The sequence below is a fragment of the Acanthopagrus latus genome, chromosome 18 (genome assembly GCF_904848185.1).
Source record: "Acanthopagrus latus isolate v.2019 chromosome 18, fAcaLat1.1, whole genome shotgun sequence".
Lineage (NCBI taxonomy): Eukaryota > Metazoa > Chordata > Actinopteri > Spariformes > Sparidae > Acanthopagrus > Acanthopagrus latus.
The window spans coordinates 30,014,665-30,027,978 of NC_051056.1; the positions used below are offsets into that span (position 1 = coordinate 30,014,665).

General features: G+C 43.1%; 1 protein-coding gene and 1 long non-coding RNA gene across 6 annotated transcripts in view; one reads left to right on the top strand and one right to left on the bottom strand.

The window, feature by feature from the left end:
- The first annotated feature begins 2,956 nt into the window (after positions 1 to 2,956).
- Positions 2,957 to 13,314, top strand: part of gria2b (glutamate receptor, ionotropic, AMPA 2b) — a 49,183-nt gene continuing 38,825 nt past the window's right edge. For 3 of the 5 annotated variants that reach the window (XM_037077599.1, XM_037077596.1, XM_037077597.1), the window contains exons 1-2: positions 2,957 to 3,291; positions 3,379 to 3,519. In XM_037077599.1, the coding sequence (XP_036933494.1) occupies positions 3,207 to 3,291; positions 3,379 to 3,519 (226 nt within the window). In that variant the 5' untranslated portion in view covers positions 2,957 to 3,206. The remainder of the gene's footprint in view (positions 3,292 to 3,378; positions 3,520 to 13,314) is intronic. The other 2 variants (XM_037077595.1, XM_037077594.1) reach the window with 1 other exon arrangement.
- LOC119007741 lies at positions 3,842 to 4,476 on the bottom strand. The gene is made up of 2 exons (XR_005071220.1): positions 4,259 to 4,476; positions 3,842 to 4,159 (listed from the first exon to the last, which is right to left on the bottom strand). It is a non-coding gene; the product is annotated as an uncharacterized LOC119007741 (long non-coding RNA).

A 13,314-nucleotide genomic window follows, 5' to 3' on the forward strand; every position in this document is an offset into this window, starting at 1 on the left:
GGTAAACCCACTCTCACACAGCAAGCGGGTTCATGATTTGATTACCAGTTGCTCTCACTTCACCCTGAATCCCATCAGAAGGCTCCTTAGTGTTATGACAGTTAAATTATCCTGCGGGCTGCAAATTCACTAAACTGCGGAATGTGCTGTAAGACAATCAGACTGATATCACGTTTCAGCCCAGCAGCAGCAGCAGCAGCAGAGTGAATCCATGCGTGGCAGAACCTCCAGACAGGGTCAGATGGATCAACATATGTGAGATCGGGAAAACGCAAGCAGCTGAACATGCAATTTACTCTGCAACCAGGACGAGAACGAGAGCGGGGTCAGAGAGCAGAGGTTTGGGTGTGCAGGTCACGTACGTACAGCTGAGTCTCACTTTTCATTGTTTTGCATAAAGATGAATGAGGCAGTAATAGTTTTAGATAAGCTGAGCAGAGGCAGACAGTAAAACCAAGATGTATATTATACAACACATGCAGTTTGGTTAGGATTAGGCTCACAGAGCTGCCACTGGAGCCACCAGCAGCAGCAGCTGGACACCAGGAACATGAACACATCTGTATTTGACATTTTAAAACTGAAGGTATTTCAAAATTATATTTTCTTTCCACAGGTACACGGAGGATTAACCTAACAGTTTATCTCAGAGCATTGATTAGAATCACCTGGAAGACTTAAATCCTTCTGAATACAATCGAACACCACTGAAGAAATGTGCCAACAAAATAACAGACAAGCATCAAGTTCCCAAAAATGTGCAATGAAAAGAGGATTTGAGCTGAGACCTTCAAGTGTGTTTCAGTCTCCTCTGCAGTGTGTTAAAGGCCAACGTTTCATACTGAGAAAACTCATCAAGCCCATCAGCTGGAGGCCATCACTCATGCCCCCCAGGAGCAGCCATCACACAGATCTCCTCTTTAACTTTGATCCAGCGTCTTATTTTCACCCTCTGCATAACAATCTCATGCAAATCTGTGCACGGTTGTAACTTCCATCTTGTGCAGGGTTAAACGGAGGAGAGCTGCCTCACAAACAACAGGAAATAAATGGCACGCCTGTCCCCCGGTTTTATGATATGCATATCTCAGCCTGCACAGACAGATGTATATTAATCATCGGACAGAGTGAGATAGCAGTCTGGGAGAAAACTAATGAGGCTCAGAGCGAGTGGGAGCCGACGGTGGCGGCATGGAGAAGCAACAGTGTGTCAGATTTCAGCACCATGGACAGCATCACACGTTTCTGAAGGATCGTTCAGCTGCAGGGAATCAGTCCCATGCTCAGACAGCCTGAGCTTTTAAAAAGGTGGGACTGTAACGGAAAATATCATTTTTTTAATAGCTGGGTCTTATTTTCCTGCATTCGTCCATCATTTATATTGGATACAACACTGATGATATGGGAACAGCTGCATTGCTACAGGAAAATGTGAAGCATGAAACAAACGTGATCAGAAAACGAGCCAACAGTTTTTCTGATTATTTAATCAACTTGGATATAAAACTGAATGAAGATTCTAAAAACTAAACATAACTAGGTTTGAAATGAAGACAGATTCAACAGCTGCAGGTTCATTTCTATCCTGAAAATCTTCTTCTTCGTTATATAAGAGAAAGTTTCCAAATGAGCTGCCATGTTGTTTCTGGGGTTGAAATCCAGCAGCAGAGAGCCTACAGGTGGAGTTCGTCTGGTCAGGTGCAGCCAGGAGGTGTTGGCATGGCCGTCAGAGGGCGTGGCCTGTGTTGGTCCAGCATGTCAGATGGGAACGCTCTCCATGTCCAAACACCAGAGCCCCTGATCAGAGAGAAAATGCTGATCGTAACATGATTCACAGAGACTTCAGATCAGTTCCAGGAAGTTCTGAGTGGCATGAACACAGAGAGCCAGCAGGATGTTGGTTGGGAGTTTATACTTTATACACAATTAATTGATTGGTTGATTGATTTACAGTACTGGGGTGCCAGTATCTGGGAACCATTAAGAGGCTTCAGAAAAACAAACATTAGGCTGTAGAATAATAGTCAGATCTGTAAGAGTACTGTGGACGATCACCTCTGCCTATGGTTGGGTTTCCAGGTATAAAGACACTCTTCCCACACAGAAACTGAGAAACACCTGTTTGATTCTTGAGCTATAACATGTGCAGACAGACACCTGGGTTGGCAGGTGTGTCAGGGGAGTAAATGATGCTGCTGTGAGGTGGACATGAGGTGAAACAGTCAGGACGAGTTGATTCACGAGTGTCTCGTTCTCCTGACACACTGCTGCTCTGAACAGGAGACACACACAAGAGGAGGAGACAGAGGGCGAGACGAGGGGGATTCAGTTGGTTCTAAACTGCAACCACACTGTTAGACCTTTAATCTAGAACCTGATGGACAAACAGTAGATCGTTCAATGCTCAGAATAATTGTTGGTTGCAGCTCCGGTTGACTCTGTGAAGTCCTTGAGTTCTACACATTGAATCAGCTCCGTTTCCTGAAATATTGACCTAAAGATCTCCAGTAGTTTGATAAAGTTCAGGTGACAGGAGCCTGGTGGGGATCTGACAGGATAAGTCAGTGCACATGAGGTTCCCGGTGTTGGGTTTGTTAATCCTCCTGACAAGCAGACTGACCTTTGGAACAGCTGAGACTGTGTGAGAGTTAAAATGTCCAACTTCATATGAAAAGCAGCACAGCGACTCTGCGGTGTCATGAATGAAACCACTTCAGTCTGTTTTCATGTCTTAGAGCTCCAGATGAAACTTGTGAAACAAACAAAAGACTTCCGCTTTTTCATTTCGTTTTTTCTCCCCCATGCCAGTGCGCACCACTTGTCGCCGAGTACTTATCGCTCGGCTCTTTCCGGCTCTTTCCGCCTTCCTCATTAACATTCATCACTTGTGGGTGTGATGCTGAAAGGATCTCCGGCGCGCCGAGCGGAGACGCGCAGTGTCCCTGTGTGTTTAGAGGAGGTATCAGCTGCCGGCAGGAGGGGAGCGGCGAGGAGGAGCGGAAGAAGAGACAGCAGACCGACCATTCCTTCACTGCTGCTGCTGCTGCTGCTGCTCCACTGCGAGACACCTGCACCAAAAACACGGTCCTGCTGATCATTTTCTCCCCAAGGCTGAAGGTGTCCAATATGTGTCGGATCTAACCTCTCCGGAGAGGAACGAGGAATACCAGACTCTCCCGGTGGATGTGGACACCTAACCTGTGGACATGGAAAAGATAGTGAATTTATCCGTTTCGGTGCTGCTGGTTTTATGGGGATGCGCGCTCGGAGGCTCGCCCAGTGTTCAGATCGGTAGGTCCAAGCGAGAAAAACGCGTAGAATCTGTGCGTAAAAATGATTGTGTGACAATTGTGACTGATGTTTTGTGTCGGTTTTCAGGGGGACTTTTTCCGAGGGGTGCGGATCAAGAGTACAGCGCGTTTCGGATAGGAATGGTTCAGTTTGGCACCTCGGAATTCAGATTGACGCCTCACATTGACAATCTGGAAGTGGCGAACAGTTTCGCTGTTACCAACTGCTGTAAGTGCCAAAAAAATGTTCCCCACCCCTCCCCTCCCTCTTAAAATGAATCTTTCATGTCATCCATGAAATGTTGATGCCTGTGTTGTGCGCTTTGGGTGACTATCGTGGCGATCATCTGAGCTGTCTCATCTACATTCTGCCAGCAAACATATCGAGGCGGTGAGAAGGGGAGTTGAGGAGGAACAGCGTCGTGTGGGCAGGAGGGGGGAAAGTTGGTTTCCACAGTAACAGTCGGTCACATCCATCCCATTTTCATTCCTTCAGATTCTCAGATCAAACACGACGAGGCTGCCAAAACATCGATCGCTGCTGGTTGTTTTTTTTTTTTTTTTGTAATTGGTGATGGAGTGAGTCTGATGCCAGAGAACATCCAACCTGTTTCATGACTCAGGTGTCATTTCTATGAGGCGAATGATGTAGACCTGACTTTTATAAACATGCAGCAGATTTTTTTTAATTTTTATTTTCATTCATTTGTCTCCCCAAAAAGAAAAAGAAATTAAAAAAAAACGAGACAGACTCGCTGATGGTCGTTGTCTTGCAGTGCGCGGCTGTCACGTCTCCTCTCGGCTCGGCGGTGTTCATCCATTGTTGCCTCCTCTAACGCAGCTCACACGCACAGATGTAACACTGAGCGCTGCCTCGGGATCAAACATGAGCAGGATGAACTGACGCGAGGCCCGCACATGATTGACAGCTCTTTTAAAAAAAAAAACACGGGATAAAATGTTTTCACCTTCGATCACGACTTTTAGAGTCTCACATCCATCTCCAACACCTGATGGTCGGACCGCTGACAGCGATCAGTTATTGTTTTTCTTTCATAGTTTGAATCATTTCTCTGATCAGAAGAAGAAAAAAGACGCTGACTGTTTTCTGTGAGGCAGAAAAAAAAAACACAGGTTCTTGAGGTCGCTATTTTTTTAATAGCCTCAGCTGGAACATTTCATTAGGCGGTTGCCAAGCGACTACTCCTCTCAACAGTCCCTTACACATAAATCAAACGCTTCTGATTGGTGCGCGCAACGGTCCAATCGATTTCATTACCATATAAAAGCTTCCTGCTTGGAGAGGCTCATTGCGCCCGACAGATCACAGCGGGAGTCCGTGTGGATGTGAAGCATGCACAGACCACTGTCCACTGAGAAAGAGCTGCCAGACTCAAGTATATGTTGTCGTCTTTACTGCTCACATCGAGATTTATCCGGCAGTTTAATCCGCTCCAAACGCAGCTGATCTGTTTGAAACGTTTCTCACATGATCAATAATGTGTGTGAAGCTCATCCTGAACAGACCTGCTGCCTGTCTGCCTGTGATCTCTCTTTTGTCAGTGTGTGTTTAGTGTTACATGAAGGCTGATTTGATTAAAAGTCGATAGATTTGGTCCAAACAGCTGCTTTTAAACACATAACTGTGTTATCTTGATCAATTATGAGGGAAAAAACTGGACTAATCCTGATTGATTTACTTAACTCAGGCTAAGTTACATATTTCATGTATCAGATTACTTTAGTCTGATCTGTTTGATGCAACACATGCTGCTCACAAACTGCACAGAGCAGCTGTGGAAATGTAAAGAAACATCAGAAAAGTGTGTTTTCACATCTTGTTCTCAGGATTGAGGAGTAACAGAATACATGTGACGAGATCATGTAATCAGGACACAACAAACATGTAACTGTTTTATGATAAAGTCATTGAAAAAAAGATGTAATTAGATTACAGATACATTCAGTAAAGACGGGATTACTTAGAGGATTACAGTTATTTAAAACAGAAGATGACAAACTGCTCTGTAAGCAGGCGCGAGTCTCTCACATCACTGCAACACAAAACAACACACACTCGTTAAGAAGGTTAAATAATCTTTGTGACGTTTTTTTCTCTCGTCTTCATTTACACGTTTTATTTTCCTGGTCTTGATTTCTGGCTCCTCTGGCTTCAGCTGATCCTCCGACATGTTACTGTGACGTCAGTGTTTGCTCCTGTTATTCCTTGTCAATGCTTCCAGCTGATGTTTTGGTCAAGCGGCATCTTCAGTGTTCTTTCCCATCATGCTTCATGCTCAGTTCACAGCACAGCCTCAGCTCGGTCACTGTTGAGTTGACATTTAACCAGCAAACGACCAAAAACCTGCACACACACCTGTGACCCTGACTGGAGGATGAATGGGTTGGAAAATTATTAAAAGACATTTGATCCTCGACGTGGAGCTGAGTGAGTGAACCGTCACACCTTTTCAAAATGCGTGAACTCTGTCTGCCTCCTCTAAACGGCTGCTTGCGTGGGAGTTAGAAGTAGGAGAGGGGGGCGAGGAGGAGGAGGAGGAGGAGGTGACGGGGGGCGCTGTGGAGCCGGTAGATGGCAGTCTGCCTCATAACCCACCTCCACGTGAAATTACAACAGATTAAAACCAGCAGCACTCTGTCTTTCTGACTAAAGTACATTTTAACAAAAGGCAGAGAGCACGCGGGAGAGAATAAAAGGAGGCATATCAAAGCTGACATGTCGCACTGAAAGCTGAAACATTATAACTGCAGCTTCTTGTGAGCTTTCTGCTGAGACTCCTCACACACAGTCCATCAGAGAGGAGCTGCTGCTAACTGCTGCTGCTGCTGTGAGCTTTCATTATGGATCGGGCAAGATCACCTTTGTGTTTAACGTGGAGGGAAACATGAGGGAAAATGTGTAACTAAACAGTTTTATTGAAGCAGACAGGAAGTGACAGATTTGCATTTTTGCCTAAAACATTGAAGGAGCAGATATTTCTGAGTTCTGCATCTCAGTATTGTTTGAGTCCTGACCCAAGTGTGAAACAAAATGCTCATTTACACATTTTCATTCTGTAATTTTCTTATATATATCACAACTTTATTAACTGCTCGCTTAATTGGTCAGACAAAGCACATTAAACATTTATTTCTCTGTCAGAAATAAGACGCAGGACGTATGGATCTGCACTCCACGGATGTATTACACTCGGGTTGTACTTGGCCTGTGCTACAGCACACTTCATCAATGCAGTGTGTCAGAGACAGTGGGAGGGAGGATGATACATTCCTCCATCAATAACAGTTCATCTGGACAGGCCTGCATCTGCTGCCAACACCCGGGGAGTCATTGTGACTGTGTGTGCAGTTATATCGGTGTGTCGTCCACCGAGAGCAATAAATTCTAAAGATTCTTCCTCAAAGTTACAAATATAGAGCCGCCTCTGAGACCCCCGCATGGTTTTATGACCAGTGCACCAAGAACCACTTCAGTGCTGTTAAAAATAAGTGTACATTGAGTTTTTAGGCCGTCTTATTGTTTGATTTTTAACGTCCTGACTAATATTTCATTAGTGTTTAATAGGTCAGCAATATTAATCTATCAGGACAAATTTGGTGTTGTCAGGTTCGTCTATCCACAAGTTTCCTGGGAGGTCACCAGGGACGTTACCGGGGAACAAAGTGTTCTAATAACCAACACACTGGCAGCTTTAGACGTGTTAGCAAAGCGGGATACACAATATTAATGTTCTTAGCAGCATTCACTTGATAGAGCCGTGAATGAGGACTAATGTCCTGTTCTGTGGTGGTTCTAGTTTTAATAGTGGGGGCAAGTTTAGGCCTGCTTTTTTATAGAGGGGCACATAAAACCCGGGAAAAAAGACAAATCCTTCATTCAGACGAGGGATAAATGGGACTTAAAACAGGGTTTACTATTTCAACAGTTTTGATTTGGTTTAAACTGCTGAGACTTTTATTTCCACCTTTCCCTTCAATACAAAATCATTGCAAGAAATTGTGTTATTGATGTAGACTCCCTGTCGGGGGGCCACAGGGGGGTGCGGACCCAGAACACTGGCCCCTGTTGGCCCCCCCAGAACTTCCACTGGTCCTGTTACAATGGAAAACACTTGTTCCGATTAAGTAATTGGATGTGCCAGAAGTCACGCCCATAATTCAGCCACGGTATCATCTGCGGCAGGAATAAGGTGGAGAGTGAATTAACAAATGAGTTAAATTGATATATATTATGTGGCGGTGCTCACGGGCCAAGTGGACTGAAAGGTTCCGCTGTCCAAGAATTCTTTTTACCAGCCAAAATGCATATTCAGTATGACTTTAATATTTATTTGTTGAAAATGCTGCAGTGAAACAGCTTGAAAATCCTGAGAGGAGACCCGTTTAAATGAAACTGGTTGAGTTTGTTTTTAAAAACAGTTGATTGAGATGTTGTTCTGAGTGGGAAAATGTGTTTTGACAAAGGAAAATAGGAAAAATGGAAACTTACCGGTGTGGATTTCTGAGTTTATGAGGTGCACCTCCACAATGAAGCTCCCCACTTGCCAGTATGGACATTATAGCTCATACTGGGACATGTCCTTGCATAGATACACTGATGATTAAAGGAACGTTCCTCCAATTTGTGCATAGAGGTTGTCAGATGTCTTCTGTGGCTCTGCAGGTGGCATTTAGTTTGAAAGATGTTGGAATCCAGCAGCCAGGGAACATCCAATCAAAGATAGTGTTGAGTGTTGCTTCATGGGAAATGTAGGATGGTAGAGCTTGACTAATTGAGACTGCAAGGCTGTGCAGGCAATCAAGATACATCAGGCTGCTCTGCTTTGATTTAAACTTCTCGTTTAAATGTGTCTTTTGGAAGTCTCTCAGCTAAAAGAAGAGCTTTACTAAACAGCTTGAGAAAAGCTTCAGTGGGAAATATTCCAGCCGTGTAAACCATCAGTAGAAAACATCAGGATTGTGAGAGTGGGCTGTGAGATAATTACCAGTGTTGAAAATAAGAACATTCTGCCATACAAAGTGATGCTCGTTCTTCTTCTGGCCTCACATTAGCCTTCAAATTATTCAGATCAGACAGTCTGAGAAGGGAACATCACTGTACCATCGAGCTGCACATGTCCTATAGACACACAGCCTGTGATGAGGGGTCGCAGGTAGACATTGCTTTGCATTAAGAGGTCACAAGCGTAGAAGTCTGGGAACATCTCTACGGCCTAAGTTATGCATGAACGTGCAATAACCAGTCTCCAGAAAGCAGCTCAGCTGCATCGTGCACGTTTGTCATCAGCGGTGTAAAATGTGACACCTGCTCTGAAGACGGTTGTGACGCTCATCACGGCGTCACCTCCCTCAGCTCAAGTGTCTTCAAATAGGAAAGTAGCGCGGATGGACTTCTCCCTTAATGCAGTGACAATGTTGTTCACCTGACTGTGTGCATGTATGTGAGTATTAGCCTGCCACATTAAACTTTGTATTCTGCTATACGCTCCCATGCTTTTATCCCTGACGCCCACCTCTTTCAAAGCGAACCACTCTTCCTCCTCCTGGGAGCAGCAGAGCGGTTTGAGGTCACTGACAGCCGGCCGGCGATTTAACACTTCAAAGTTCTAGTTTGTCACGGTCGAATCACGTCATGCTGTAATTTCATGCATCTACATGTGCATTTTATCTCAGAGACGTACACATTCAGGGACCTCGCTGTATGATCAAAAGCCTGAACCGACCATATATGCGCAGCGGAACATTGGTTATAGCCAATTTATTGTTCACACTTAATTAAGCACATTCTCCTCCATTTCAGAGGGAGCTGTGAAATATTAAATAGGCCTGGGAGCTGGCCGGTCAGAAAATGAGGCTAAAGAACCCTCTGTGGATCTTCGCTTGCCCTGAATACAGCCAAGAACCGAGCCCTTATCACTCTGTCCTTAAAAAACACAAGACTGCGATAGCATCAGTTACAACGTGATTCAAAGGCTCTCAGCTGGAAGTCGACTCCTGTCTCACATCCAATGACTCTGTTCTCTCAGTGCCTCTGAGGCAGGTGGCTTCAGTGCAGTTTTTGCCCTAAGCTTGGCAGGAAGTAAACTTTTTTGTCCTCCATCCAAGTGCCTGGTGCATCTCAAAACCCACCGGCAGCACAGGCTTCACTTTTTAGCCAGAGTAGCAGAGAATGATGATTTATTTAGCAGACGGACTGACGGGAAACAGCAGAGCTTCACAGAATCTGACCGATGGCTTGTGTTTGTGCTTTAAAGCAACAATATGTAAGTGTTTGGTGAAAGATATCTTGTTGTTGATTCTCGTTCAGGTTGTCAAATGTGGATGTAACTCAGTAATCAAACATCTATTCTGCTTCTCTCGATGCTTTAATAGTTACACAGCGTTGCTTTGAGAGTCACCAGGATAAAAACATGTTTCAAACTAACATCGAGAACACAAAATACAGATAATCTAAACTACTTCAGTCTTCAGTCTTCAAACACAGCAGTATTCAGAAGTACATTAACTCAATCACTGTACCTGAGTACAGTATTTGGGGTACTTGTACTTTACTTGAGTATTTCCATTTGCTGAAACGTCTTACTGCTACTCCACTACAGTTCAGGAAATCTGACTATTATGAAATATGTTAGTCTGCATTATAAATAATTTACTTTTGTTACTTGAACTTAAGTACAAGCTCCTAGTTCTTCTCTCACCTCTCACTTCATCTGCAGCAGAAGACTGTGACATGTCGTTGAAAGCTGACGTCAGACCAAATATTCTGCTCTCAGTCGTGCAGATACTCAGGTTTTATCTGGACATTTATTAATCCGTATGTTTGCAGTTGCACATTTTAAAATGTCTTGGTCTGCAGCAGTAGGACTCTGTATCTCTGCACCAGCGCCACAAAAGCTGTATGTCTTTGTTTGGCAAATAAAGATCCAAAGATTGTCTCCTCAGAGCACAGATCCTTATCCTGAAAGATGTAACCGAGGCTTTATCCTTGCTGCTCTATCTTGATGCCCCCTCTCATATCTGTGATAAATAAAAACAGCTCTTTGATTCTCCTGCAGCCTTTGATGGAGCTCTAAACACTTGGACAGCAACAACAGCATCAGAGTCAACAATGCCATTTACCCTCAGTCCCTCAGTATGTGAATAAGTCAGGTTTCGATACGACTGTCGCTGTGGCAGAAGATACATCCATCATCAGAGTCAGGCAGTGTGTCATGGAGATGCACGGTAACTGGAATGATTACAGATCAGCTGTCATCCAGAGTTCATCGCTGATGTAACTGAGAGCAGCATTTCATAACTGCGTCCATGAAGCTCTACGTTCATTCAGCTGCAGCTCAGAGACGCAGGAAACAAAAGCAGATCGCCATGTTTACAACTCTCACATTACTCAGACCTCAGATAAGAAGATACCGATTAAAAACAGTCAAACCAAAGTTATCTGACAGAGACAAAGTCTTAGGAAATACATAAACACATTTCATGTTATTTGTATGTTGAACTGAAGTTTTTTTTTATTAAACTGAGTTATTTTTGCCAGCTTTATGTTCACGTGTGAATGGAAAATGGTTCCAGTTTTTACTGTTGTTTTTATTCTAAAATCTTTTCAATCATCTGAATCAAAAAAAAGATTAAAAAAAAAGTACCAATAATTTGATTTTCTTCTAAAACGTAAAAGTGTAATAACACAAAACTGCCATCAGAATTTTAATGTACAAACATTTTCCACATTCGGCTCTTGGAGAGTACGTCTGCAGTAATATAAAGCCTTTGTGACTCCAGAGAAAATATATTTCCTCCAGTGATGTCACTCAGTGGCTAAGCTGTGCATTGTGGGTAATGTAGGCCACAGGTTAGCATTTCAGTCATACAACACCATGTGATTCATTATAGACAGCTTAAGAACTAATTGTCAAAATCATAGATAACATCTTTTTTTTTATTCCACACATCCTTCTTCCTTTTTCTTAAACCCATTACCCACAATGCAGCTCTGCCTCTGATTGACATCACTGGAGGCGAGTCATTAGATTACATTCAGCTTCCACTGAGCCACAAAAGGCTTTTCGCTACTTTTTCTTCTCATGTTTTAGACTTTAGTGTGTAAAATCTGTGGTGTTACCCTTTAAAATCTAACCAAAGACTTGTCAAACCAAACAAATACATTATTTTTTTACTTTCATAGCTGTATTAGTAACATTTTTACTGAACGCAACACAAGAGAAAAACGGAGCCAGCTCGATGCTAACAGTTTCTGTCGGCTAATAGAAATCTGATATTCAAACATTTTTGTAACTAAGTTGAAGTTTACTCGTCTGATAATCAGCAGAATTGTCTTTAGAGCGCAGCGTAACCTTTCCTGCTGAAGGAGGACGCTCATCAGCATGCACAGAGGAGAATCTGTCCTTCCCATCATGGTGGTGATTAAGGTTTGATCCGGTTGCCTTGTCTGGTCTTATAGGGTGTTCATGTCAAACTTATTAAGAGTTGAGCGTGTGTGTGTGTGTGTGTGCGTGTGCGTGTGTGTGTATGTGTGTGTGTGTGTGCGTGTGTGTGTGTGTGTGTGTGTGTAGAAAGAGAGAGAGAGAGAGATAAAGAAATGGGAAATGATGAATGAAAAGGCCTGGACGGAGACAGAATGACTCCAGCGTGTGATAAGCGGAGCACGGGTGCAGCGAGGCCGACTCTCCTCTGTAATAATGCTTTGTCTCGCTGAGTAAAATGTAAATGTAATGTAAATGTAAAAGGCGACTGTCTTCAGGCCGGCTGTGTCCTTTGAAAAGGGCAGGATGACTCAGGCTAAAGGTGGATACGATCAAGGAAAAATACTGTTTAAGTGCCTGTTTGTTGACGGCAGAGTAGCTTTTAGCGTCCTGTATAACACAATAACTAAGATTTATTTCATTTATACTTTTCTTAATTCACATTATTTTTGTATCTAAAAGATACTGGGATAATGTTCAGGGACAACTGACCAATTCTAAATAAAATAATAATTCATCCTCACTCTGCATATCGTTGGCTGACATCAGCTGTTCGTTCACCTGCTGAACCGTTCTTTGAATAAAAGGTTTCTATCAAACCGACAGTGTCGCACCAGTAAATCACCGTGGAGGCCTGATGAATACGTTTCCCTGCAGGTCTGCTCTTGTAACCTGAGACCACTTTGTCCACTTCATTTAGAGCTGTGATCCGCTCCAGACGTTTCTTTCTGTTGTGCGTCTGTTGTGTAGACAGTGCTGCTGTACGAACTTGTTCCCTGATCCTCCGCCTGCTTAAACAAAAGATTCATCTGGACTGAAGCCGACCCGTCTCAGCAGCTGTTGGCTCGTCAGGTGGTTTTCTACAATCCTGCAGAATTAGTTTGATTCATCAGAAGCTGCGAGCTTTGGAACAGATTTCACACTTCCCATGTTCCTCACTTATAGAGAACATTCAGAGAAAAAAATCTAGCTTTTCATGCTTTATCACGTGAACACTGTAAATTTCCTGGACCCACATTTGTTGCCTTGTCAGGTTTCCTATATTTCAGAGAATGACTCTCAACATTTATCATAAAACAGACTCGAATCATTAGAATTCAGCTGTTAGATTTGTATCTGGGTGGAAGCAGTGAAGCAAGCAGTAAATAACGTACAACATTTCATAAATGTAATTTAGTGAAAATACAATATTTGCCTAATACCAAATGGAACAGTAGATTTGTAAAGTAGCATAAAACTGAAAAACTCAAGTACAACAAAATTGAGTAAACAAATGCAATATACAGTATATAAGATATTCTCCTCTGTCAGTTAAAGTTAATTCAAACACGCCATCAAAACATAACGACTTACATGATAAAACACATTTAGAGAACTGAGCGAGATAAAAGTCTAAATGATCTTCACCTCCTGCTCACTGAAAGCTTTCTTTACGTTTTAAATCTCTGTGCGACACATTTCCTCCTGTGGACAGTAAAGCTGAAGTTAAAAACTGTTTGTTCTCATCACAAATGAGTGATTGA